Source organism: Apus apus, chromosome 21 (genome assembly GCF_020740795.1).
Source record: "Apus apus isolate bApuApu2 chromosome 21, bApuApu2.pri.cur, whole genome shotgun sequence".
Lineage (NCBI taxonomy): Eukaryota > Metazoa > Chordata > Aves > Apodiformes > Apodidae > Apus > Apus apus.
In genome coordinates this window covers 1,026,684-1,049,701 of record NC_067302.1, presented here as the reverse complement: position 1 = coordinate 1,049,701, position 23,018 = coordinate 1,026,684, and the positions used below count along the sequence as shown (strand labels likewise).

The window sequence follows — 23,018 nt, the reverse complement described above, 5'->3', positions numbered from 1 at the left end:
ATTGTCTTGGTTGGAAAAGACCTTTAAGATCATCAAGTGCAACCACTAACCCAGCACTGCCAAGTCCACCACTAAACCATACCCCATGTGTCACATCCACACGCTTTTCAGTCCCCCCAGGGATGGTGGCTGCACCACTTCGAATTTATTCTTCTCTTTGGGCCAATATGAAGGTTTCCTGGGGACAGCCCAAACCAGCAGCTCTCTGCTCCTCCTCCAGGTTTGTGGCTTTTAGCCACCCCAGCCATGCCAAGGGTGTCTGATGGGGGATGTGGGGTGGGAAGAAGCTGCTTTGTCCCTCCTGCCTGCACAGGCAGCCCCCAGGCCAGGTGGTTGGGTTGCTTCCTTGGGCTTCATTCAGCACAAGCAGCTTGTGCTGTTTCTCCATCTCCCTGGGGTGGGCTGCTCATTTTTGCCCCGTAAGACAATGCCCTCTTTCAAAAACAAAGAAATTATAAAGTACATATGAACATATGGTAACATATATTCTGGGCTGCCTATGTGGCCAATTTTCTGTATGTTACCATATGGTGCCGCGTATTTAGCAAAAATATAACTTGACTGTTTCTCTTTCCATATGGGGATTCTTTTGCCTTAATTAATAACATTGAGCAAAAACTCTTTCTAAGGTTTCCAAGATTTCTGCAAGGGAATATCTTATGACAGACACATGCTCCTGAAGGCTTTCCTCCTTGTTTGTCTAGAGCCTTCTGTCCTCATCCTCTTCCACACACTCCGAGGGCATCTGTGGATACATCTGCCTGTGGGCTGGTGGGGAGGGGGTTGCTGCACCCCAGCTTGGCTCCATCCTGCTGCACCCACCAGAGCCCTGTCCCCTCCCCAGGACCCTACCTTCAGCTGCAGGGATAACGTAGGGATGTGCCTGTGGGTTGGATCCCTCCAGCTCATCCAGGAGCTTTGAGGATCTGAGTTAACAAAACGCAGGGAAGCTGCTGGTGCGGTGGGGGGAGTGTTTGTGGCCAGGCAGGGACAGGTTTCTTCCAAGGAGTGGAAAGCAGCATGCTTCTGCAGCTCTCCAATTCAGCCTCTCAAGAGTCAGTTATCTCATAGAATAGTAAAATATGTCAAAGTATCTTCTCAGGACAAGCCTGCTGCCAGTGACAGTGAGATGAAGCCAGCCAGGGCTCTGTCAGGGCAGGATGGGGTGGGAATGGTCAGAGGTGCAGCCCCAGCTGCTGCAGAACCTCCAGCTCTCCCAGCCAAAGCCTGTAAGTGAAGACAAACCTCTGTGCAGCTCCAGATGTGCCCCTTCACCCTGTGGGGGTGTCCCAGCCTCGCAGGTGGGCGAAGGCAGCAGGCAGAGCTGAGCTGTCCTGGGGTGGGAGAGGGGGACAGAAGGAGGGGTGCTGGATTTCCACCTCTTCCTGTTCCCTGGGTCTCAGTGAAGATGCCAAGCTCTCCTTCCTCCCCCTACACACAGAGCAGTGGGAAGGGACAGGAACAGTACCTGGGGTGGGATGAGCTCATCCCTTCTCCTGCTCAGCAGCAGGTTTCCAGGTGCTGCTCCCATGGGGCTGCCCCACTCCCCACCTCACAGATCTCTGATGATGCTGTGCTGGAATGGTCTCAGCCTTCTCTGGCTCCAAAACCCTCTTTCCTCCCTTGTGCCTGTAGGATGGGCTGGTGCTGCCTGCAGGAATGGGACAGGGGAATGGTGACTTGCAACCAGGACCTGCTTGGGTCCCCTGTGTCCTCGTATCCCAGAGCTCCTCATGCCAGAACTTGAGGAAGTCAACGGAGACTTCACAAAACCACCTCTGCCCCTTCCCTGCCCATTCCCTATCCTGCTCCCCCCAACACCTTCCTGCATCTCTCTTCCCATGGATGCTGAGGGATCCACACAGATCTCCTGCTCTTTAAGCACATGTTCTTGCTGGGATGCTTTGGGCATCCTTTGGAGGACAGGTCTTGGGCAATGATCTCTAAAGAGTATCCTCTTCCCAGTGACATAAATTGGTATCTTCTGGGGTGCACAGGCATGGGCCAAGCCTTCCTCAGCCCTGCTGACTTTGAGGGGTGGGATGGGAAGGAAAGGCTCTCATGGACCATGGGTTGTGTGCAACTTCTAGAAGGGTTTGTTGACCAGTCCAGGACTGAGGACCGTGTCTAGTTGATGGTTTGTCCATCTGCAGGGTGGCTTTGGGCTCGTGGATGGGAAGGCACATCCACAGACCAGGACCACAGACCAGGTTCCTAAACCTGCATGATGGGCTGGTCACATCCAGGGCATCCATTTACCATGGCAGAGGTACCCGTGGGGCTCAGTTCTTCACCCTGATGTTGTGCTGCTCATCTTCCCATCTAGTGCTGTAAGGCTGAGGAAGTGGCAGAAGGGAGGACTGTGGGGAAGAGCAGAGGATGTGAGAGCTGCCAGGGAGCAGAGAGCTCGAGGTGGAGGCCAGCTCTGGGCACACCTGGGAGTGTGAGACCAGAGGGAGCAGAAGAACTGGAGGACAAGAGCAGGCTGAGCACAGGGTCAAGGGAAGCTGGGAATGGTGAAGTTTGGGCTGAAATGGCTGCAGGGAAGCAGCCCTTGGGAAGGTGCTGCAGAGGGGTGAGGGTGTCACCAAAGCAGGAGTGGGGTTGGGTGGGACACAAGCCAGTCTGCATTCCCACCACGTTTCATACCAGAACAGCCACTGACCCATCCTGCCCCACCTCTCAGCACAGCATCCAATCCCACCCGCCATGCGAGGGCTCTCAGGGAGCTGCGTGAAGGCTGAGCCTGCTGAGTTCCTGGTGGCATTCTGAGATGGCACTGGGAGAAGGTCAGTGCGTGCAGAGCAGGCAGAGCTGTCAGCACACAGCTCTGCTGAGCATCTGGCAGGAGGACAAGCAGAGGGAGCAAAGAAACACGCTCTGCTCGAGCTGACAGAGATGCCTGACGCTGGGGAGCTTTGCAGTATTCCAGGGAGGACAACCAAGGGCCAGGAGACTTGGCTGAAGCACGTCCTGGGCCACAGCCATTGAGTTTGGATATGGTGCAGAGCACACGGGAATTTCTGAGGCCCTGGGAGAGAAGTGGAGGTTGTCCTAATATTTTAAAAGGGGAAACAGGACGACGTGGGTAATTACAAGTCTGTCAGCCTGACATTGATCCCAGGCAAAATAATGGAATGGCTGATATGGAATGCAATGAATAAAGAATCAGAAAGGGTGATATAATTAATGCCAATCAACAGGGATTTATGGAAAATAGATCCTGTCAAACCAACTTGAATTCTTTCTTCCTGGTTTTGTTGTTGTGGGTTGTTTTTTCCTCTTTAAATCTAGGATTACAGGTTTCCCTGCTGAGGTAGTTGGGTTTGCTGAGGACGTGGAGAACAGCAATGGGTCACCTGGGCACTGTGTGATGTTTCTTATAAAAACAGGAAAACCCAGACTGCCAGGTGGGGTGGTGCAGACGAGCAGTGGTGGGCTTGGCTGCAGAGCAGCACAGATGGCCATTGCAGGCCTCTCAGGGGAACTCTTCTCCCTGGCAGGTGCCACCAGCCATGGGGAGGATGCACTGGGGTGTGTGCATCACATCAGCACCCACTGTGAGGAGGGACATCCTACTAGGATGTCACCCCTGGGGCTGGGGGGATGTCAGGGGAGGACTGTGCACCAGACCAACTTGGAAAGGACTGATAATGTTTGTGGAAAGAGACAACATGGCAAAGTTCTGTTTCCTCTGTTGTTGCTCCCTGGAGTTGTTCCTGCAGCACCCATGTCATGTGCCAGATGGTGTAAAATCTGGACAGGGGTCCTGGAGGGCACAGTTGAAAGGTGAAGGATCTTCTTGTGGTTGAAGTACATCCTGGTTTTGTGTCTCTGGTGGGACAAGAGCCCACAGAGCACAGATGACTCTGAGGAGCAAGTGGCTGCACCTCCCAGCCCCAGTGCCAGGGCCCCCCATCTGATCTGTCCATCCTGTGCTGTGTCCCAAGGGTGCCCCTGTTCCCCATGGCCTGTTTGCAGCCACTCTCCCCTCCCCTGCCTTGCAGTGGGAGCTCACACAAGGGTATTAAAGCTTCCAACCCCTTCCTGGTGCCTTTTGCTCCAGCCCTGATCCCACCAGCATCAGTTCTGCCCCTTGCTCCTAGGACATGCTGAGATAATCCCAGTTCAGAGCCAAATGCCCCATCCTGTGCCTTGCTGTGATCCCCACAGCTCTGCCAGTCCCACAACACCCATGGATGCTGTGCAGGGATCCTGAGCTACACTGCAGGTTCCCTTAAAGCCAGATGTGAGCAGCTCCATGCCAAGCACAAATCCCTGTGGATATCCACAAGAAACAGCTGGATCCCAGTGTCTTCCCATGGTTATGCTCCCAGCACTTGAGCCTGATGTGAGGACAGGGATGTCATTCCAGTGGGATGCCCATGGCATGCTCAGACTGCTCCCACCTCTTGCCCACTCAGGACACAAATGCCACATGCCATGACATGACCATCCTGCCACAACAGAGGCTTTTTCTCCAAGTTGCCATCATTGGACAAGAACTCAGCACCTCAAGCTTCCTCACCAGGACTGCCCATGCCTGCACGTCCCTGTGCAGCAGTGACATGGGGAAAATGCCAGCTCCACAGGAGTGGAATGATGCCCCACCTGCAACACCAGCAAGTGGAGGCGGCTGAATTGGTGACACTGGGGTGCTCAGGCACAAGTGCCACATGCTGGGGTTTTATCATTCAGAGACTGTGCATGGAATCCTACAAACTGAAGCCAGCAGCCCCTTTCTCTGTGCACCACGTGGGTGTGGAGATGGGGGGGGGGGAGGTATTCTGAAATGGGTTTTTGCAGGCTGCCTCAGTTTCCCCATCTTCTTTTTAGCTGCTCATTGATGGAGAAGCTGAATTCAGGTCTTCCCCAAATGGCCTGGGACAAGTCATGTCCTCCATGCAGAACCCTCAGAGAAGCCATCTGAAACATCTGAGGAGAGGGAGGATGAAGAAGAGAGATTGTCTGCCCACTGGGGTGGGCACAGGGGTTTCAGGGAGAACTTGTCCCTTTGCCCTGTTTGGAGCCTGGCAGCAGGGCAATATCCAGCCTTCTGTGCCTCAGAGCATCTCAGAGGGGGTTTCACCTTCTCCAGCTTGCTTTAATGGGCACTGGAGAGACCCTTGGGTGGCCAAGCATCATGTTCAGGGCTGACTGAGAGGTCCTAGAGCAGATACCCATCCCTGAACCAGAGGTATTTTCCCAAGTCACTCTGTCCCAAGACCCTAAATCATCACCCAAAAGAGGAGCTGTGGCCTCAAGTCACTTCAGTCATTTCTTCCAGAGCAGGAAATAAATTCACCCACAAGAAGGGGAAGTTTCAGTCCCAAAAGCTACAAAAACTGCTGAAAAAGGGGGTTTCCAAGCCAGTGGCTGGGGGCTGCACCCAGGGAACCTTCCCTGGGGAGCAAAGGGGCAGCAGGTGCAGGGCATGAGCAGCTCCACAAGCTGGACACTGTAAGTCTGTGGATTTACAGACTGCCCAGGATGATCTCCACAGGTCTGTGTCCAGGTAGAACGGCAGGGCCACCTCCACAGCCCACTCACCCCCACGCTGGGGGCAAGCTGAGTTTCACCAGCCATCCCATTCTCCCCTCTCCCAGACACCCCCAGCCTCACTGGTCCAGCACTGCCCCCCCTGCCCCACCCCCACCCGAGCACAGAAGGCAGCAGCCCCCTCCTTGTCATATTTAAAACAATTTTATTCATGAAAATATGCTGTACAATGCACTATACACAGTTCTTTACATTGCCACATACACAAACTCTAATAGCACAATCCAGAAAGTTACCATTGCCTACGATAGATGCGTGGTGAGAGATGACGCCTGTCAGAGACCCTCCCCCCCAGTCTGTACAGCCATAAACACGAGGGAAAGGACGGCCCGAAAACCGCCGTCCGAAGCAAACCTGGGGGGGCCTCGGGCGTCCCCTCGAGGCCGGCTCCGATCTCCGGGCAGGGCTGGGAGCAGAGGATGCTCCTTGTCCCCCAGAGGTTGTCCTGTGGGGGGAAGAGGGGCGGGAGGGGACAGGGGGTGACAGAGCAGGGAGGCTGAAGCCGAGCTGAGGGTGGGACGTGAGGCGGTGACCTGTGCTTGGGGAGCTGCTCCCGGAGAAGGGACCCGGAGCCTGGGCCACCGCTGGCCACTGGAACAAAGCCCCAGGCTGCCCTGGCAGCAGGGCTGGGGTGCAGCGGGAGCCACGGGGGGCACAGCCACCTGCAGGACCTGCCCCACGGGCAGCGGGCACAGCCCCCGGCCCTGCCCACGCCATCCCTCCCCCCCCCCCAGCACCACGGTCCTGACATCCCCCCGCCTGGTCCCTCGGTTCTGCTCCCCCCTCCCCCGCCACGGCGGGGCCAGCCCGTCTCACCTCCCCCTCCAGACACCCCCCCCCCATGTGGGGGTCCCAGGCCGTGCGGGGAGGTCTCCGTGCCCGTCCCTCCCCCTCCCCCCATCGCCCACCACCCCTCGCACCGCACGACGACTTGTAGGTACACACGACGCTTACCAACACGACTCCACCGCACACACGACAACCCCACGGTCACGAACCACAAAGACACCCTGGCAACGGGACGGGCCCCGGGGGAAGGGGGGGATGCCCGGGGGCTCCACGCAGCGGGGCGGGAGGAGGCGGGGGGGGGGCACGGGAGGGCTTTGCCGCTGCTGCTGGTGCTGCTCCGCCTCCACCCCGATGGCATCTGTGACACCACAGGGGGCTTGGGGGGCGTTCCTGGGCCTGAGCATCCCACCTGCAAATGCCCCCTTCCCTTTCTCCCAAGCTCGGGGGGGCAGAGCCCCCCTTTTTCTGCACACACACCCCCCAGCCCCGGCTCTCCTCAGTCCTCCAACACCTCATGCACAGAGCTGGGGTGCCAGGTATTAATTAGCCAATTTGCAAACAGTTTCCAATGATCTTAAATATGCCTGAAACGAGAGGTGGTGTATAAAATGAATGCAGTAATGATCCTGACCAAAGAATAATCCTTCTTAAAAAAGCATTCAAGAAAGGTTATATATAATAGAATATATTAAATTCTGTACATGATCAAATAATGTAAACATAATTAATTAACCTGTAAGAATGTCTTTAGAGACTATGCCCACCGTGTGCCCAGGGCAAAGGTGAATGGTGGCACATGGGGCTCCTCTGTCACACCTTGCCACAGATCTGTGGGTCAGGAGAGGAGCAGGAGGTGCCCCCCACGGGTCCCTGCCCCACGGCTCAGTGGGAACCAGTGCCTGGAACCTGGTAGAAGAGATGGAGAGAAAAGGGAAGCACTGGGCTGGGAAAACATGCTGCTTCAGGGGACTAACCCTCACTGTAACCCGGGGGGAGGGGGTTTAGAGAAAGCCTGTGGTGCCCAGGAGGAAGATGGGCTGTGCCCCATGGGACAAAGCAGCAGTTCCCACAGCCCCTCCATCTCCTCTAGACCAGCCACTCCAACTGCCCCACTCCACAAAGCCTGCTGCCCCAGGAGCCCTGGTACTTGTGTGCCACCACTGCCCCACATGTCACTCGTGGTCCCCATCCCCAGGGAGCACCAGCCCTTGGAAGATGGGCACACCAGGGCAGACTCCTCTTGCTGACTGCTCCCTGGACCAGCTCTCCTGGCATCTCAGGGATGGGCAGCCAGACCTCCAGGACAGGTATGGCTACTGGCTGGAATCACTCCTGAAACCAGCAATGACCTCCTCAGAGCCCCACACCTCAGCTGTGAGCCCTGTGGCACCTCCCTGGAAGCACAAGGGGGGAGCAGTGTGAGTCACCCAGGCTTAGGGCAGGATAGACCCCACAGTGCCTCGGTGGCATGGCCACTGCATTCCCCCCCTCCTCACACTCACACAGCACCTCCTCAAGGGTGACCCACAACACAGCCCCCAGCTTCCACCCCATCATCCCACACCCAAAGCCATGGCCAAGCCAGGATGAGACATACGTCGGGGCACAGTCAGCGCTGCCCACACCCTCTCTCCTCTCCCTAAGCTCAACCCTTTCTTCCTTCCAATGCAAAAACCTCAATGGCAAGAGTGTATGAAATCAAATAAATACATCCCCCCTCCCCACCCCTGTGATCTCCCCCTGAGCCCCCAGCAGAGAGGACCCAGGCCAGCAGCAGGTCCTTCCAGCAGGACCACCCTGGGCAGGGCTGTGCACCCCAGCAGGACTGTGCCCACTCCTGCTCCAGACAGGACTCTTCAGCTTTCCCATGGGCAGGCATGACCGTGGCACCCCCAGCCACCGGTGGGCATGGGGACTGCTGAGGTGCTGTCCCCACGGCTGCTGATTGCCACCCTTCCCTCCATCACCAACCCCTCTCCTTGCTGCTCGGTGAGAAAACCTGCCTGGAGCCACCCAAGGGACCCGCAGCGAAGGTGGTCGGGGTGCATGGGCTTGGCAGAGCTCAGATCTCCACTAGGATTTTGGGGTGATGAGCCTCCCCTCTCGGCTTTGGGCAGGGTCCCCACTCCTGACACTTCTACTCAGAGCACTCAAGGTGGCTGAGAGAAAAGTGCCCCTTTCCAAGGAAGATGCCCATGCAGGGGGTTCCCATGCCACCAGCCGTCACCGCTCCATCAAACCAGCACCATCACAGCAGGGCACTGGGACCATCTGGAAAGGCTTTCCCTTCCTGCTCCCCCTCTGGACCCGCGTGGCTTCAGCTGCCTCTCCAGCCTGCCTGCCCTGCATCCTCAGAGGATGCTCACAGGAGGACCAGCAGATCGGGCACGTGTGGGTACTGGGGACCCGACCCCATGGCAATATTTGACCCTACGGTTTGTGTTTCATGTTCGCCCTCAAGCTCTGACCGAGCCCATCTTAACAAAAAAGAAAAGGCAGAAGAGAAAGGAAAAAAAAAAACAAAACAAAACAACAAAACCAAAAAGTTAGTTTCAATGTTCCCCTCGTGGCTTCTCAGTGGCGAGCCCCCCCACCCTGGGGTGGGCGTCACCCGGGCACCCAGCTCTGGTTCGTGGGCTGTGGACCCCCAGGCAGGGCGGGCACGTTGAGCCCATTCTGCGGCGGGAGGGCCGAGTCGAAGTTGAAGTCCATCTCATCACTGTCCATAAAGTCATTCAGGATGATGGACTCCACGTCGCACTCCAGGCTCCCGTTGAACATGTCCAGGTCCAGGTCTGCTGGGAACCTGTCTTGGCCCAACACAGGGGGGTGGACAGCCCCCGGGTAGGGGCCCTGCAGCGAATCCAGCAAGCTCATGTGTGCCCCTTGGTTATTAGCGTAGGAATGCAGGTGCCCGTGGTGCGGCACGGCTGTCATGCTGCACGTGTCACTGGGCAAGCTCATAAGGCTGACAGGATTAGCTAAGGCACTGGTGTTGACCCCAGGGTGGTGGCCGGCTGGTGACGGGTGGTACAACGTGTTGCTCTTCATCAGAGAGCCCGAGTGGGACGGGTAGGAGGGCAAACCCTGCTCCCCACTCCCGCACAGCAGCGGGTTGTGTCTGTGGCCGCGGGCCGGCACCATGGGGCTGGCCTGGGGCAGGGGCAGGTCCCCCGGAACCATGCTCTCCTTGTGCGAGTAGGAGATGGAGGAGAGCAGGTCCTGCAGCGAGGCGTTCCTGTAGGAGCTGATGGGAGAGAAGGTGGCTTGCTTGTTCTCCTGGATGGTCTGCATGGGCAAGCGGCGCATGAGGCTCATGGCCGGCTGGCTGTAGATGGTCCCGCAGTAGGTGTTGGTGGCAGCCCCCATGGTGGAGCACTTGGAGTTGAAGGTGAAGCTGGAGCTCCTCTGCCGCAGGGCAGCCGGAGGGAGCTGCTGCGAGGGGTTCATGGGGTAGCTGTCCTGCAGGTCCTCCAGCATGCTCTCCCCGAGGCTCACGTTCAGGCTGATGGTGCCCGTCAGGTCGGTCAGCCGGGGCAGCTCCACAGAGCAGCGGGCGTTGAGGGAAGGAGACATGGTGCTGGAGGGACTGGGGTACATCAGCGGAGAGGAGGGCGTCCCGTCGTCCTCCTCCAGCTCGTCGGGCTCGTGGTTGGACATGATGGGCGAGAGGCGCCCGCTCAGGGTGCTGGCCGTGGAGTTGGCCCGCGTCCTGAAGTCGGCCCAGGCGTCGTACTCGTCGCTGGCGTGGGACGCGGGGCTCTCGGACCACTTGGCTTGCTGGGAAGAGGGGCTGTCCCCCCCGTGCTCCTGCGTCACCTGCAGCTGCTTCTTCTTGCTGGCCTTCCCCTTGATGCGCAGGAACTTACTGTTGTTGTCCATCGAGACCGCCCGCCGGCGCGGCGTCTTCCCCGTCTTGCCGCCCTCGGGGTTCAGCATCCACCAGGAGCTCTTGCCCGTGCCCTCGTTCTGCACGCGGATGAAGCGGGTGTGCAGGGAGAGGTTGTGCCGGATGGAATTCTGCAGAGACAGCAAGGGCAGAGGGGATGGTCAGCAGCAGCTCCGCCACCCGCGGCAGGAGGGGAATGCCCGCGGGGCTGGGGGGGTACACGGGGCATCCTGGGAGACCTGGGCTCCATCCCCCAGGACAGGGCTGGAGGGCTTGGGGCTCAGGGGGCTCAGCTGGTCGGTCCCACCCACACCCCTGCTGGGCACTTCACCTGCAGGAGCCCACATGTGGTGGCCCTTTGCAGCATCTATCAGCTCTCTCATTAACACAATCACTGTGATGCTGGGGTGGGGGGGCTTTAGCACACGCCCCAGGCACCTGCACCAGCCCTGCACCAGGCAGGACTGTGTCTCAGGGGATTCTTCTTCTCTGGCAGGAGACCAGGGGTGGACAAGGTGAGGGGAAAACAAAAGCAAAGGAGAGCCAGGACTATGCAGAGGTCCAGGTCTTCTCATCCATCCCACTCACAGCCCCAGCAGAGCTCACCGGGATGCCCAGCACAGCCTTGCCCACACACACCTCTGCAAAGACCCCAGCCCACTGTCCCCACTGCTGGGCACCCCTCAGCCCCACGGGCAGAAGGACCCCCCCTCTGCCCACACACCGCCGGGTACAAGCTCTCTGGAGTTGGCTCCAAACCACTTTTCCAGCCCATTTTGTGAGGTACTCCCCTCCTCCCTCATCGCTGGGGAGAAGCATGTGCCTACAGCCCAAAGAACGTGTCGGCGCCATCCAAGAGAGATCTTGCCCCCAGAAGTCCTGTCACCCACCGCAAGCAGGGCCAGAGACCCATGGAGAGGGCTCTGTCTCTCTGCAGGTCTGCAGGCTGGGTCCGGGGCAGGGACAGAAGAGGACACGCACCTTCAGCAGCACAGGAGGGTCTGCAAACCCAGCTACATCCCCCATTGCCCAGACCCAGGCTGGGTGGGGACTGTCCTCCCCCTCTGGCTTCTTGCATCCACATCCAGCACCTCCAGGGGGTTTCCCAACGGCAGCAGAGCTCCCGTCCTAGCGGCTCCGCTGCAGCTCAGAGCAGCTCACTGCCCGCAGCAGGGATGCCCCTGAGGCAGGAGCAGGCACCAGGGGCCATGTCCCCACACAAGAACACTCAGCCACTGCTGCCCGTGGGGTGACAGCCTGGGGTGACCCCTGGGAGATGCCTTCAAAGCTCCAGCCAGGGGGTGACATCAGACCTGAAAGGAGGTTGGAAGCAAGGGGGGGTGTCCATCTCTTCTCTCAAGGAACAAGAGGAAATTGCCTCAAGCTGCACCAGGAGAGGTTTAGATTGGACATTAGGAACAATTTCTTCTCTGAAAGGATTGCCAGGCTGCCCAGGGCAGTGGTGGAGCTGCCAACCCCGGAGGGATTTCCAAGCCATGTAGATGTGGTGCTGAGGGCTGGTGAGTGGACTTGGCAGGGCTGCGTTAATGGTTGGACCTGATGATCCTAAAGATCTTTTCCAACCAAAATCTTTCTATGATTTTATTACATCTGCCACTTGCTGCTGCTTTTCTGCAGCTCCAGGGATGCTGCTCCAGCTCCCTGCACCTTGGTTCCCCCTGGGTGCAGAGGCAGAGCCCAGGGAAGAGCTGCTGAAGGGCAGAGGCAGCTCCTCCTGCCCCTGCTGAGCTGCAGGAGGGGTGGGGAGGGGGAAGGAACCAGGGAGAAAGTTTGGTGCTGTTGCTGGCGTACAGTGGAATACTAATGAAGAGGCGAGTGAGCTCCAGCCTCATCTATCATATTATGTAATGGCTTACTTCTCTGCACTTCATTTATTTGGAGATTGCTCCCAGGCTGGCTCCTCGCCAGCAGCCACCAAATCCAAGTCTACAGAAATCAATCTCGCACTGACTGATTAAGCCGTGTTTAGAACTAATTGCTCCTTCGTGTGTGGGGAGAATAAATTACGGGCTTTAATTTCACATCTTTAAAATGCAACTGCAGGTATGGGCTGGCCATTAACCCCTTCCTGCACGGCCCTGTGCACAGCTGGGGAGGGGGCAGGCCCTGGCTAGCACAGCTCAGGGGACACGCCCTGCCCTTTGCAGTGGTGGCTGCCCATGCTGGTGCACCTCAGAGAATCACAGAATCGTGGAATGGCTTGAGTTGGAAGGGACCTTAAGGACCATCCAGTCCCAACCCCTGCATGGGCAGGGACACCTCCCACCAGCCCAGGCTGCTCCCAGCCCCATCCAACCTGCCCTTCAACACTGCCAGGGATGGGGCAGCCACAGCTTCCCTGGGCAACCTGGGCCAGGCTCTCACCACCCTCACAGCAAAGAGTTTCTTCCTAATATCTCACCTAATCTCTCCTCTTTCAGCTTGAAACCGTTCCCCCTTGTCCTCTCACTCCCTGCCCTTGTGCCAAGTCCCTGCCCAGCTTTCCTGGAGCCCCTTCAGGCACTGGAAGCTGCTCTAAGGTCTCCCTGGAGCCTTCTCTTCTCCAGGCTGAACACCCCAACTCTCCCAGCCTGGCTCCAGAGCAGAGCTGCTCCAGCCCTCCCATCATCTTCCTGGCCTCCTCTGGACTGGCTCCAACAGCTCTTGTGCTGGGGACCCCAGAGCTGGGTGCAGCACTGCAGGGGGAATCTAACCAGAGCAGCAGCAGAGGAGGTGGGAGGCAGGGGGGCAGTGCTCAGGGGGTTTGGCAGCACCAGGACTGGAAAGGCTGACACAGAACAGGGTGCTCCCCCGCTCCTCTGCTGCGGCCACTTTGGAGCTCCAGCACAGGGCACCCAGCACCACCCAAGGACCGGGGGCCAGGCTGGCCACAGGCAGGGGATGGGATCAGCTCGGGGAGGCTGGTGGGGTCAGGAGGGGAGGAGAGGGGAGGCTGCTGCCTTTTCTGCAGTGGAGCTTCATTAAAAGCCAAAAGGCAGCAGCAATTAAGCGTTTGGCGCAGCGAGCCGGGCTCTCTCCTCATTAGCACCCTGAGGCGCTGGGCTGGCAGCTCTCGGGGTGCACGGGGCAGGGCAGCCCGTGGCACAGGGGTGGGCCAGGAGCTTGTTAACACCAGGCAGGCAGGGACCTGCTTCACCCAGCAGCCCCCTGAGCCCCCCGCACCCCGCAGCACCCAGCTGGGCTGGCAGGGAGCAGCAGGTGATGGCACAGCCCAAAACGCAGGGCTCAGCTCCCAGCCCTCCCCTGGCAGCACCGTGAGGTGCAGGGGACATCGGGGATGGCAAAACCTCCCTGGCAGCAGATGCCTTGGCAAGGGTGTGCACCAGGGTCTGGCAGATTTTGGCAGGGGGAGCAGGCAAAGGCTGGTTCCAGTCCCAGGGTCCCCCCAGTGCTTCTGAAACTCAAAGCCCTGCACTGCTTCTCGCTGCAACCTGCACCTCTGCACACTGGATGTGCCCTGCACCCTTGCTGTGTCCCTCTTCCCATCCCCATCCATCCCCACGTCACCCCTGCCCTGTCTGCCCTGCTCCAACAGCTCAGGGCACAGAGACCCCCTTGCATCCTGACCCCACACAGCCCCGCAGTACCCAAACTGTGCAGGGCAAGGAGCATCAGTCCCAAAACCACCCCCAGACCACACCAGGGGATAACATTTACCATTTCAAGCACCTCCCACAGCTCTGCAGAGGGGCAGGAGATGCTCTGGGTAGTGGAGGGAGGGCTGGAGGTGGCAACAGGGCTGCCAGGTCTTGCCCTAACCCTAACCAGCCCTGGGTGACACCAAGGAAGGATGAGACTGGAGCCCCTGGCAGCCCCTGGCCACCCGTAGCTGCTGGAGGCTTTTCCAGCCTGGCAGAGCCTGGTGCCACCCCGGTGCCCATCCCAAATGATCCCTGCTGCAGGGCCTGGCACAGGGATGCCAGGGATGGGGCCAGGGGAGGGGGGCGTTGGTGGGAGCCGAAGCCTTCTTGCCTTCCCCCTCCCCCCCAGGAGCCTCATTGTCAGGGGAACAGCCAGTGTGAAATCGGTCTGATTAGCAATTAGTCCCATTGTAAAAGGATTAGCTGGACCCCATTGTGGGGATGAGTGACTTGACTATCAATTTGCATCTGGCAGCGCTGATGCCGCCGGGCCGGGAGCGGTTCCCGTGTCCTGGTGGCTGGACTGACAGACACTGCCTGCCCAGCACAGCAGCGGGTGCTGAGGGACTCGGGGTGGCACCGAGGTGCCCTTTGCAGGACCCTCAGCACCCTGCCGGCCCCTGCTGCCAGCAGCACCCTAGCAGGACGCCCTGGTGTCACTCCTCCGGCCCCGGGGTGTCCCTGGGCGCTGGGGTGTGAGCAGGGGCAGGACATCCCCCTGCCTGCCTCAAGGAGAGCGTGGGGTGGGGGCAACCAGTGCGTCCAAGTGAGAGCAGGACTGCACCAGCCCTGGGGAGAGCAAATGAAGGGGCCCTGTTGACCTGTCCCTGTCACGTCCCTCGTCTGCTGTTCCCATCACTGTCCCTGGGCTGCCACCCCTTCCTGCTGTCCTCAGGTCTCCTGGGTTTTTTTCTGAGCAAAACCCCAAAACCTCGACCCATAGACCTGCACATCCCACCCCTCCCAAGGGCAGCACAGCCTCGTCAAGCTCACAGAGATGCCACACACTCCCCGTAAGCCCCAGCCCCACAGCCAGGCTCTATCCATCTGTCTGGGCTCTGGTCCATCCAGCTAATGAGCCTGGTACTTGAGAGAGTCATAGGCTGGTTAACCAGAGGAAGCAGGACAGGGCCACTAACGAGCACTCTGAGCCTCTCTCCAGCAGCATGAGGGTGGCTCCAGGGGTTAATTGATGCTTATTTACTTCTTGCACACAAAAATTTCCAGCACTGGAGGAAATATTCCAGGGTCCAGAGGCTGCTGACAGCCTCGATGGTGCCTCGTCCTGGGGGACACCACTCAGGGGTGGCAGTGGCATGGGACAGTCACTGGTGACATATTGACCCCAGAAAGGCTACCACCTGTGGCCAACAGCACCGAAGTGCAGGATGGCCATCATGGTGGCCTCTTGGCACCATCCCCTGGGGATGGCCAGCCCTGCTGCTGGCCACTGGTGTCACCGTGCCACCCACTGAAGTGGCTGGTGGCTGCACAGAGCCCACCAGCCCTGGCACTGAAGTGCTGCATCCTGCCCACAGCCCACGCCTGCCGGGCAGGCAGCTGCCACACCATGGCACAGGGATGCCAAGCACCCCAGATGCTCACACCAGGATGGATGCTCCATGCTGATGGCAGCCAGACCACCACACCGTGCCCTAGGCAGGGAGCAGGATGAGCCCCCCCCCCCCCCCCATCACCTCTGATGGTTGCAGACACCAGCCCTCCTGGCACGGGTGGGTGAGCACAGCAGCAGGGAGGAGGAAGCTGAGGAGAGGGCAGCAGGGGGCTGTAAATCCCAACGTGTGATGAGGCTCCTCCAGCTCCCCAAGGACAGGACACAGCCTGGCATCAGCTGCAAGCTGGGCTCAGGAGGGCTGTGAATCCCTTCCCTCCCGCTCTGCTGCCAGCAGCCCCCAGGATCCCCCTCTCTCCCTGTAGCCCCAGGGAGAGGCTTGTGGAGGTAGCTGTGCACAGCTGCCTAGTGCAGGGGAAACCACAGCCTGTGCTCTGCCCTGCCACCCCCTGCCCTCCCCATAGCACCCCACACTGCTCCCCATTCTGTCCCACAGCCAGATCTCCACAGTGCCCTGTAGCACCCCACAGCCACCAATAAGCACCCCCAGCCCCTCGCTCTGTCCTGGGCACCCCACCAACTCGCTGCACCCCAGCTGGTGCCCAGACCCTGCCTGACATCTCCCCCTTGGGGAGCCGGGGCCGTGTCGTCGTCGTCGTCCCCCCCCCCCAACATGTCCCTCCCCGGGGCATGGCTGCTGGGCAGGGGGGGACCCCAGAGGCTGCCCAGTGCTCCCAGGAAGGGCAGAGGGAGGGCACCCGCCTCCCCGCCGCGGGGGTCTCGCTGGCGGCTGCCGGGCGGAGACGAGCAGATTCGGGTCAGCGCCTCGCCTGAGCAAAGCCGGGCTGACGTGCTGCTAATTGAACCAAATGCCCATTAGAGGCGTGACAGCCCGTGTCCGGCCCGGGCGCCCCGTCGCAGGTGGCTGACACGCAAGGAGCCCGAGGGCTGCTCAGCACGGCCGGGCCAGAGCATCTCCCGCCCCCTCCGGCAGCTCCAAGCCCAGCCGGCATCTCATTAGGAGCCACTAATCACCCCTGAGGCGTGGGGGAGAGGGGCAGCTGGGGGGACCCCACGCTGCAGTCCTCCTCCCTGCACAGCCCCCCTTCGTGCCGCCCCCCCGGGGCAGAGCCTGGCAGAGACCAGGCAGGGGGGTCCAGCCCTGCCCCACAGATCCCCCATGCCATGGGGCAGAGGATGGCTCCAGGCAGGGCCCTGGGGTGTAGGAGTGGGGCTGGGAGCCTGCCCCCTGCTCACATCCTTCTGCCATTCCCTGGGGCTGGGTGATGGCAGCCCCCGCAGACCAGCCTGTCCCAGAGGAGAAGATCCAGGTGGGAACTGCCACCATGTCCCACTGCCAGGACCTGCCAGGCTCATCCCAAGCCTGGCTCTGGCTGCCTGGGCTCCAGGCCAGGTTTCAGGGCAGACACGAGTGCTGCAGTAGCTGGATGGGTCCCCAGGGGGAAGCCCATCCCCTGCCTGGCCCTGTGCCACTCCTGGCCCACCTTTGCCACACACCTGGTGGCCCACGGCAGGTGTGATCCTGCGCAGCACCCCGGAGCAGCCCAGCTGCACAGCCTGGCCCGGCCCTCCCCCTGCCTGCTCCTCTGGGCTTGGCAGCTCAGTTTGTGTCAGTGCCTCCCTCCCCCTCCTGACCACCAGCTCAGCAAGCGATTCCCAAACCCACCAGAGAAGGGACCGATGCAGATCAAACCAGACATCCTTCCCCATGCCCCTGGGCAGCCTCCCCATGCCCAAAACAGCGCTTGGCCAGGGATGCCCACAGGGATCCCCACTCTGCAGCTTTCATGCAGCCTGGCTCAGCAGAGAGAGCCCCAGGTGGGTGCCAAGCCATGAGTGAGACTCCCTGCACACCTCTTGGCCAGGACTGAGCTGGCAGAGGGCAGGCTGGCCACATGAGGAGCCTCCCTGCTCCCAGGCTAGAACCACCCCAGAGGTGCGAGGTGTCGCTGGAGCAGAGGAGGCAGGCATGGCCAAGAACCCCTCTCCCTGCCCTGGTTCCCGCTGCTGTCACACAGCTGGTTACCACCAAGTTCTGCAACGGGAGTGTTGCCGTTGCCATGGCAGCCAGATTATTTTAGCCAGCTGCCATCACTCCATGTCCCCTTCAAAACCAGGAGCATCCTCCTTGTCCCAGCAGGTCCTGCCTTGTCCTCATCCCCAGGCACCTTGCTGAGAGCCCAGGGAGCACCCCTAACACCCATTCCCTGTGGAACAGCATTTCCCTGCTGTCTGGAGGGGACACAGCACCAGCATCTTCCCCACTTCCCAGTATGGCCAGCAAGGCTCACACCAGCTCAGCCACCAGATCTCAGTGAGACCCAGGGGACAGGTTCCCCCAGCCCAGGTGGGACAGCACCAGGCCTGGCATCATGTGTTTTCAGTGCTGGGGGGACACTTGGGTGGTCAAGTCAGCCCCCACAGCCTTCTCAAAGGCACTCCTTGCTTTTGTTTGCTCCTCCCTTGGCCAATGCCTTGGGCTTCTCCTGCTAGGTCCAGCACAGCCCCAAAACCCACTGTGACACTGGGGAGGCTCTGCGTGACCCCTCCTCCAGACATGGCCATCCCCATGATGGTTCAGGACAGGAGGGGCCAGAAGAGCTGGTCCCCAGCATGGCTGGGGGGGAAGAGGCCCCTTCACACCCCTGATGTCTGTCCCTGCTCCAACCATCACCCCGAGGGGACCGTGCTGCCTTCCCAGCCTGGGCACTGGGGACCAGCAGGGTCAGAGGAGGAGCCCCAGGGCCATGTGGGATGCAGTAACCCCTCTGTGTCCCCACAGAACCACCGTCTCCCCAAAGCACCACCGTGCTCACCCCACATGCTCCCCAAAGGGCTCATTAGATCACAGCAGCGCTGCAGATAACGAGGCGCTCGCCTCGCAGGGGAGCAGGCAGGGAGCAGGCAGGGCTGGGGAGCTCAGGGACCCTCCTGTGGGAGGCCAGGGGCTCAGCTGGCAGTGGCCCGGCCCTGGTACAGTGTCACTGTCCTTGCAGTCCCCTGCTAAAGGCACAGGCTGCACACTTGGGGTGCACAGCCCCAGGCTGAGCCCAGCAAGGGACATCTCCCAGCACCCAGCCCCTGGCAGGCAGGAGCTGCACGGGTACAACCATGCAGCAGGTGCACAGAGCCCAGCTGCAGGCACCAGGTGCCTCCAAGAGACATGGGAGCCCCTGGCAGAGCTGCAGCATGCCCCAATGCCAGGGTGATGGGCTGGCTATGGGGTCCCTGCCTGTGGGATGCACACCAGTGCCAATGCAGGAGACAGCCAGGAGCTTCTGCCCAGCCTCACACTTGTCCTGTGATGCCAAAAGAGGGATGGGGGGAGTTACCAGACAAGCTGTGGCCAAGTGTCAGCTGGCCCTGGCACAGCTACTTGCCTTCAGGCTGCAGCAGAGTTGGAGGCTGATGGGCTACTTGCTCTGGCCAGAAGGCCAGGGGACCTTGCAGTGCTCAGGTGCCAGACCCCACTGGTGGCCCTGCTCACACCCAGCCCCACGGGGATGCTGGCCTGACAGTAGGGGAGCATTGCTGCACATGGGGGGAGCATGGGGTCAGACTCTGCCCCCTTTCAGCACCCTATAAGACGTCCCAGCACCACCCATCCTCCCAGTCCAGCCTCAGCACCCCAGGTCACAGCACCCTGATGCTCACAGCTGGAAATCACATTCACTCCCAGCTCCCCAGAAATAGCTGTGGCACTGAGCCATGAGCTGAGGAACCCTCCAGCACAGCTCCCCACCAAGGCTGAGCCCACCCACCCCCTTCCCCAAGAGACTCACACAGTGTGGACTTGCTGCCCCCTGCCCCAAGCCACCCCAGAGCTTGGTAAGACCTGGAGCCTCCCTCGAGGGTCCAAAGCTGCTGAAGAGTTGCAAGGTGCCAGCACAGCTGGGGATGCTCTACAAGGTGCCTCCATCCAGCTGAGAGACATCAAATCCCCCTGCTTTGGGGAACAAAACACCCCCCAACCCAGCAGCCCAGTCCCAGCCCTCTCCAAGATGTGAGACCAGGTGAGGTGCCTTGGAAAGACTTTCTCCACCATCAGCCACTTACCCAGTAATGCTCTAATTACACCCCAGAGTTGGCCACCAAAATAGCTGCAGTAAATCACTCGGAGTTGCCATGTAATTTTTGCATGAAATTACAGTATTTTTTCCCCTGGGTTCAATTTCCTCCACACCAAGTTCTCACCACAGCCAAATAATTAAAGCAGCCGCACTCCCTTTTCCTCGGGTACCGTTTTAACTCCCTGGAGGCTGCCCCCCTGCTGCCTGGCACGGGGGCTGTGGCTGGCTGGGGACAAGGTGCCCACGCACCTGCAGCCCTGCCTGTAACCACACTGCACACCCTCAGAGCTGGCATGAGCTGCTCCAGATCCAAAGGCAAGGCAAGGCAGGTCAAACCCTGCCGAGAGACCCCAGGGAGACCCAGCACCCAGGAGGGATGCAGAAGGTGCCCCAAGGATGCCAAGCTCCTGTAGGGGGGTCCAAGCCCCACCAGGCAGAGGAGCTGGCTGTCCCAGGAGATAAACCATCCGCCTCTGCTCCATCGCCTGCAGCCAGCAGGGAGAAGATGGGGGAAGCAGCAGGGCTCAGCTTGCACCATCCTGCTTTCCACATGATTCTCAGGCACCCGTGGGAGATGACAGTCCTGTGGGGTGCTATGAAACAGTGTCTCTGGGTCACTTGGGAGAGAGGTGGGTCCCAGCCATGTGTCACCCTTGTACCACTGTCCTGTCCCAGTGCACCAACCACGTGCACCAACCACAGAGACCGATGCAGCAGCTGGAACCTCAGACCCTGGAGGGTTTTGAGTCCAGCCCTGTCCTGTCCCCTGTCTGTTGGGTCAAGGCTGCTCTGCTTTTCAGCCTGAGACTGCACCAGAGCTGGACTGTACCCAAGAATGCAGGGAAAGCTGGGCACAGAGCCATGCCCTGGGGCACATGTGTCCCCTGAGGACTCACTCTGCTCTGGGTCTCCCCTGCCTGCCCCGAGGCCCCACACCACCTCTGGGGACCAGACTTGCAGGGATGCTCAGAGGAGCTGTGAGTCCCTCTGCACTCTGTCCTCCTGCTCCAGGTCTTTTGAGGGGCCCATGTAGCAAAGCCAACCCACTTCTGACACTCTGTGTCCCCTCCAGGGCTCCAGCAGGCTTGTGCTGGTTGCTGGAGCTGGGACAGGGTAGCTGTGCTCTGCCAACTCCCTGGCAAAGGCAGCAAACCCTGGGTAGAGGCATCTCAGGGCAGCCCTTGAAGACGAGGGGCTGATTTGACCATACACAAAAAGGTGCCTTTTTGCTTCTCAAATACCTGGAAGAAATGCCAGCAGCACACACAGCTTGGGAGCACCATGGCTCTCAGACATGAGGTGGATGGGGACTGGGCAGGTCGTCAGGACAGCGGGGACATCCCTGGCACCAAATGCTCTTTTCTGAAAGATGTTTCATGGAACATGTTTATTCCAATTAAAAAATCCCGGTTGCTCAAGAAAACAAGGATTTGTACTAGTTGGCAGGTTTTAGGCCAGAAAGGTGGGGCAGGGGCAGGTTTAGAGATGCAATCAATGCCTTTGGGTGAGAGGAGAAAGTATTCATCACAGGGACCTGCTGCACAACACAGACATGTTGCAAGAGGCATTATTTAAAAACATCCGTGAAAATAATGAGCAGCATCAGGTCCACCTGCTCTGGTCAAGCCCATGGCACCTCTGCCTGTCCTGACAGGTTCCCTGCTGTTCCCACACGGGGTCAAGCCCCATTCCCTCCAGCAGTGCCAGCTGGCCCCACACCAGCCCCTTCAGCCAGCGCGCTCCGCTCCAGCACAGGCTGCAGCACAGAAACACCCCCCTCCAAACACACACAACTCCCTTCTTCCCACTTCCAACCTCGTTTTTTGTGTGGGTGCATGGCAGATGGAGGGCACAAAACCCAGTGTCACCAGCGTGGGACAGGCAGGAACCAGCTGCTGCAGGAAGTGGAGACCCCCGTGGTCGCGCACCTGGCAGGGCCGAACGCCCCATGCCTGGAGCTGGCACGGCACGAGGATGGGGACAGGGAGGCAGTGACATGAGCCATTGTCACAGCTGTCACCATGTCCCTGCACAGCCAGAAACACAGTGGGAAATGGCCTCACACTGATGTCCCTCCTGGCTCAGGCAAGTCCAAAGGCACAGGGTCCTGACCAGGGCACAAAAGGGAAAGGCAGCCCAGAGATGCCAACACAGCTGAGATGCCACCCAGTGTGACACCCTCTGCCATGGGGACCTGAGGGACATCATGCACAGCCAAAGCAGCCCCTGGAAAGCAGTCCTGTTCCCCAGGTCAGGCAGGCATCGGTGACAAAGTCAGACCCAGTGCCTGCCCAGGCTGTGCCCACACTCACCCCCCACACGCAGACACCGGGGACAGACACGTGGGGCCAGCAGCTCCCTGCAGGGCTGAGCCCACCAGGCCTTTCTTGAGGCTCAGGACGCCAAAAAGTCTTTGTCTGTGCCCCCACAGTGCCCAGTCACACGCAGACCCTCTTGGAAGTGACAGCAAGACACCGCTGGGGGCAACCAGAGAGAGACCCCTCGTCCTGAGCGTCCTGTGTGACACACTCATCACACCTTGAAACCCTCCCCAGCACAAGCCCAGTCAGGCAAAGTCACACCAAGGAAGCAAGGTCACTGCAGGGCTCCAGGGATGTTCCTGCAGCTCCAGCCGCTGGCTGCAGGAAGGAGGGATGCTGCCCCCCACCCCAGCACCACCTGGGGCTGCCTGAGGCCAAGGGAAACTGAGGCATGGCGGGGGCTGCGGCAGAGCTACTGCACCCATTGCTCCAGGTGTCAGTTCTGCCGCAGCCACCTGCCCCCCGCTGTGTCCCAGAGCCCCGGGGCCAGCCCAGCCCTTCCCAGACCCCGCATCCTGACCCTGCTCACAGCCTGCAGGACACGGGGGATCAGCAGGGGGTGATGGCAGGACCCAGGGGGTCAGCGGGGGGTGATGGCAGGACCCAGGGGGTCAGCGGGGGGTGATGGCAGGACCCAGGGGGTCACCGGGGGGTGATGGCAGCCTGAGGCGGGTGCTCTTAGAGGTCACTGGCACAGCACGCAGGGCAAGGGGTGGGAGAGGGTCCTGGAGAGAGGGGTGGGAGGGTCCATCCCTGCTCTGCCCCACTGAGCCCCAGGGAGCTCCCTGGGGGCCCCCAGCCCAAAGCCAACGCGCTCCCAGAGGGGAGATGGAGAAGCTCCTTCTTCCCGGGGTGGAGGAGGAGCAGCCACCGGGCCAGGGCTGGAGGAGCCCCGAGCCCTGCCGGGATGTCCCCAGGGGCATCCGCACCTCTCCCCGTCACACGGAGACGCAGCCACCCCGCCCTGTGCACCCCCAGCTCACCTGCCAGGGCTCCCCGCACGCAGCCCGGGGACTCGGCTGAACCCCCCGGCAGCAGCTGCTTTGCACCTGCTAATTACAGCCCCCTCCCCCGCCTCCCCCTGCACGGGGGTCTGGCCACCCCCCCCCCCGCTTACTCACAGCACGGGGAGCC

At 60.2% G+C, this 23,018-nt stretch overlaps 1 protein-coding gene across 1 annotated transcript in view; it reads right to left on the bottom strand.

Annotated features, from left to right (window-relative positions):
* Positions 1-8,062: 8,062 nt before the first annotated feature.
* Positions 8,063-23,018, bottom strand: part of FOXO6 (forkhead box O6) — a 36,783-nt gene continuing 21,827 nt past the window's right edge. The window contains exon 2 of the mRNA XM_051638233.1: positions 8,063-10,368. Coding sequence (XP_051494193.1) covers positions 8,956-10,368 — 1,413 coding nt within the window. The 3' untranslated portion in view covers positions 8,063-8,955. The remainder of the gene's footprint in view (positions 10,369-23,018) is intronic.